Source organism: Mus pahari, chromosome 16, assembly GCF_900095145.1.
Source record: "Mus pahari chromosome 16, PAHARI_EIJ_v1.1, whole genome shotgun sequence".
Taxonomy (NCBI): domain Eukaryota; kingdom Metazoa; phylum Chordata; class Mammalia; order Rodentia; family Muridae; genus Mus; species Mus pahari.
Window position 1 is genome coordinate 58057774 of NC_034605.1, and position 4176 is coordinate 58061949.

The 4176-nt window shown below is 57.5% G+C and overlaps 1 protein-coding gene across 1 annotated transcript in view; it reads right to left on the minus strand.

Annotated features, from left to right (window-relative positions):
* Mxd3 (MAX dimerization protein 3) overlaps nt 1-2095 on the minus strand; it is a 4220-nt gene extending 2125 nt beyond the window's left edge. The window contains exons 1-4 of the mRNA XM_021215819.1: nt 1966-2095; nt 1647-1752; nt 1026-1055; nt 782-896 (exon numbers count right to left, since the gene is read on the minus strand). Of these exons, the coding sequence (XP_021071478.1) occupies nt 782-896; nt 1026-1055; nt 1647-1752; nt 1966-2035 (321 nt within the window). The 5' untranslated portion in view covers nt 2036-2095. The remainder of the gene's footprint in view (nt 1-781; nt 897-1025; nt 1056-1646; nt 1753-1965) is intronic.
* Between the last annotated feature and the right edge of the window lie 2081 nt (nt 2096-4176).

A 4176-nucleotide genomic window follows, 5' to 3' on the forward strand; every position in this document is an offset into this window, starting at 1 on the left:
GAACCTAACAGAGCCGTGTATGATAAACGCTGATAAACAGGACAGGCATTGATTGATTCTGCCTCTCGTATGCTCTCAGACATGTGTGTGTGTGTATATGTACGTGTGTGTGTGTGTGTGTGTGTGTGTGTGTGTGTGTGTGTGTGTGTGTGTGTGTGTGCTCTCAGTCTGACTCGCTATTTCCTTCCATCACATGGGCCCAGAAAGCAGGAAACATCCTTTTCTGTTGCCAAGGCAGCTTCTAACACGCCCACATTGTTGGCACAGCCTAAGCCTTGGCGTCTGCATACCCACTCCTGTCCACCAGGGGGCCTGCAATTCCACCGGAGCAGCCGCAAGGCCAAGTCCGACCAGCTAGTTAGTATAGTTCACTCGTCCTTTGCCTCCAGGCCTCCCCCAACTCAACACCACCAGCAGAACCCAAACCAGTAAACCCCGAAGTCAGGAGGACAGGCTAGGTATCAGCCCTCTGCGGTCTGCCGAATCGCAGGGCTTAACACAGAATTTCCACCAGCCATATTCTCCCTGCTGAACCCAACAGGAAACAGACTCGTCCAAGGTCTCACAGCCAGGACTTAAGAAATACTAACCACAACAAAAGGAACATTTACAAGGCCTCAGAACCTCCCCGCTGTCTGCTTCTCTTCCCATTAGATGGATTCAGGAACTAAAAGCACAGGATTGTCTCAAGTCACACAGGATGGAGGCAGCCCTCCAGCCAAGCCATCCACACCACAAGACCACACTGTCTCCCCAGCAGAGACGAGAGACAGCTCCTCACCTGGATATGCACCCTGGCCCGGCGCAGCAGGCTCAGTGTTGTGTATCGGGTACAGTCAACTCCCAGGGGCATCTGCTGCCTCAGTTGCTCTAAGCATCGCTTCAGCTGGGCTCTCCTGCAAGGGAAGGAGTCCGGAGGGCAGACCCAGCCCCACCTCCCCAGCCAGAGGGATGGCAAGGGAGGAAAGGTATGAGAGAGATGGTCCTTGGGACCCGGTACTGTTGAGGACCAGGTTGGGACTCACCTGCGCTTCTCCAGCTCGTTGTGCACAGACCTGCGAATGCCAAGGGGATGAAGTAAGGGTACTGTGTAAACCTCAACCCCTGGTCATTGTGCAGCTCAAACCTCACTACAGATAGCTGTTCCAAGTAAGCCTTTCCTGAGGGCCTGGGCTCCTTTAAGACACCAAACCCCAGGTAGTGACTAAAGGAATCAGAGAAACACACACACCAAAAGATACAGGACACTTGCCCAGATCTTGCAGGGTCTCCCACCTGACAGCCAGGCAAGATACGCTCCCTGGACAGACGTGACACTTGATCAAAAAACAAGCCTGCCAGAGAAATCAGTAGAGGGGAAACGATTTTAAAGGAGCAGAATTATGAAACAGAACTATGCAAAAGGACAGAAAAGCAGAAGCCTGTAGTGGAGACAGTTCAGGAGTGTGAATGACGTGCGTGCGTGCGTGCGTGCGTGTGCGTGCGTGTGTGTGTGTGTGTGTGTGTGTGTGTGTGTGTGTGTGTAGAAAAGGCAGATGGAGCAGGGTACCTGGTCCAGAAGAACAAACAAGGAAGTGAGAAGAGGGTTAGATGGGACAGCAGCTAAGGACCAGCATCCCTCCCCACACAGCCCCATCCCTGCTCACCGCCCACTGTTCAGCGCGCCAGGAGCTTGCAGGGGTGGCTTCCTCCTCCTGCAGACGGCCCCGGGACTGTGGTGTGGGCACAAGGACGCATAACCGTGCTCTGCCTCTGCCAGAGAGAACACAGCCCGTCAGCTGGAGCCCCTGGCACGGCGTAATCAAGCAAAGGCTTTTGGCGCTAGGACCCTTTCCCCAGTCACTCCCTGTCCGGCTGCCTGCGAACTCCTAAGGATGTGCAGGCGGCAGCGCGCCAGCGGCCCTCCAGCCGTGCTCCCTCCAGGTTGGGAGCCAAATCCAGCCCGCGCGCGGGGTCCGTCCTCACCTCTCTCGCGCCTCTCCAGGAACTCCGCTGCCTGCAGCAGGACCTGGATGTTGCTAGCCACGGGTTCCATGTCGGCGACAGCCGACAGCGAGCGGGCTAGGGATGCTGGCCCTGTCAGCCGCGGTACCACTTTTGTTTCAATGTAACTGACACAGTGCCACAAGCACAGGGCCCGCCCCGCCCCCGGTCGCCCCGCCCCGGACCCTCCCCGGCCCGCCCATGGGAACAGCGTCCGCCCCGCCCTGCCCAGCCCACCCCGCCTCTTCCCGCCCAGTCCGACCTGGGCTGGGGCTCTGAGCTCTAGGGACGAGCCCTCCGCCGGGCCGGGCAGCCCGGACACCAGGCGCTGCAAGCTGCCTCACTCCTGCAACAGGCAATCGCGCGGGTCGTAGCAGGCGCCGGCCCGGGCTGCACGTGCGCGCGGGACGCGGCCACATCCTCGGGGCGGGCCGCGAGCCTCGGAGACTGGGTTGGTTGGCGCGCGGCCCCGCCCTCTCCCGCCGCGGGGTCCCTGGCTCGGGCGGGAAAAGCCGCCGGTTTCAAATTTGAAAACCCGGACGAGGAGGGCGGGGGCGAGCTGCGAGAGACGGCGATGCGCACGCGCCTGTGTTGGGGCGCGGACGCAGGACGCGGTACGGGCCGCCCCGCATCTGCCCTTCGTTGGTCTTCGAATGGGAATCGCTCCTGGCTCTCCCGTCCTTTGCAGGGAGGTTAATGTCATCGTGAAAACGTCGGCTCTTAACAGCTTCCCAAGCCAGGGCATGAAACACCATCTCACCCTGGGTTCTGGAGCTCCTCTGCGGCTGCTGCTAGGTGTGACGACTCGCGTACCGTCGACTCGTGTACCGTGAGACAGCGTTGCGGAGTGGTTAGAGCTAATGCCAGCAAGCAAGCATCCGTCTCTCATTAGGGCCATTGCAACCAGACAGCCCCTGGGGGGCGGGGTGGCATCTAGAACAAGGCTCTGCTAGCCATCCGGTGGAGGCTCCTGGAGGAGTACCACTAGGGGTAGCCATACCTATGAGTCAGGAATGGTGGGGCATTCTGAGAGTCAGGTGAACCAGAGAGGGGGCACTATGAACAGATGGCCTAGGTAAACAGTCACGTGACAAGAGGCTCTCTTCCCAAGGAAAATGACCAACCCCCCCCCTTTTTTTTTAAAATCCAAGTGTTGCTGCTTCTGTCTAACAGTTTGTAGACTGAAACAAAGACCGGGTGGCTATGGAGAGAGACCCCGGAAGGTCTGCCCAGGCATAGAAGAACAGCAATCAGCCTCTTGTGGTTTAAGGATGCGTTCCCCTTGGAAGAGAAGGAGGAGCGAATTGACACAGGATCTCATGTGCAACAATCTAGCTTCAAACTTGCTATGTAACCCAAGATGACGACCTCCTGATACTCCTTCCAACTCCCAAATGCACGGGCTTCAGAGGAGCACCGTGTAGCCAGTGAGTACCTAATCTTACTTCTCTAAGACAGCACACACACAGATAGTTCTGATGTCCCCCTGTCCCCAGAACCCTGCAATCCTCTTTGCCGGTGTGGGGACCTGACTCAGACGCTGGACTCCTTCAGTGAGTTCCCCCTGGCTGCAGTAGAACTGATGATGCCTGGTACCACCTGCGGTGGCTCCAACAGCCCTTGGGTTCAAGCTGGAGCTGGGCAGTGCCCCTCCTCTGCCTGGTAGCACACAGCTCCTGCCCTCGCCCACTCCCTGACTATACCAGATGCACTCAAATGCCACACCTTCCCGGAGAACCCCAGGCCTCCCTCCTCCTTTGTACCCTCTAAAAACACCAAGGGTCCTGTGTCCCCTGAGGTCAGCTCTTCTACCAGACTGTGGCCCAGTAGCAGAGGCATGCAGGACTGAGAAAAGCATCTGTGCTGGGAATGTCACCCCAGCCTGTCACATAGCACAGGACAGTGGCACCTCATGCAGCTTCTTCACTGTACCTCTTCCAAGGAGACTTTGGTTGTTAAAGTATTTTGCCTCCATGTATGTCTGTGCACCGTGTGTGTGTGTGTGTGTGTGTGTGTGTGTGTGTGTGTCGGATGCCCTGGAGGCCACAAGAGTGCGTCAGAATCCCTGGAACGGGAGATACAGGTGGTTGTGAGTCGCTGTGGATGCTGGGACTCTATAACCTAGATTAGATTCTGGAAGAGCATCCAGCTCTTAACTGCTGCTCCATTTCCCTAGCCCTCTCCAGTGATTTT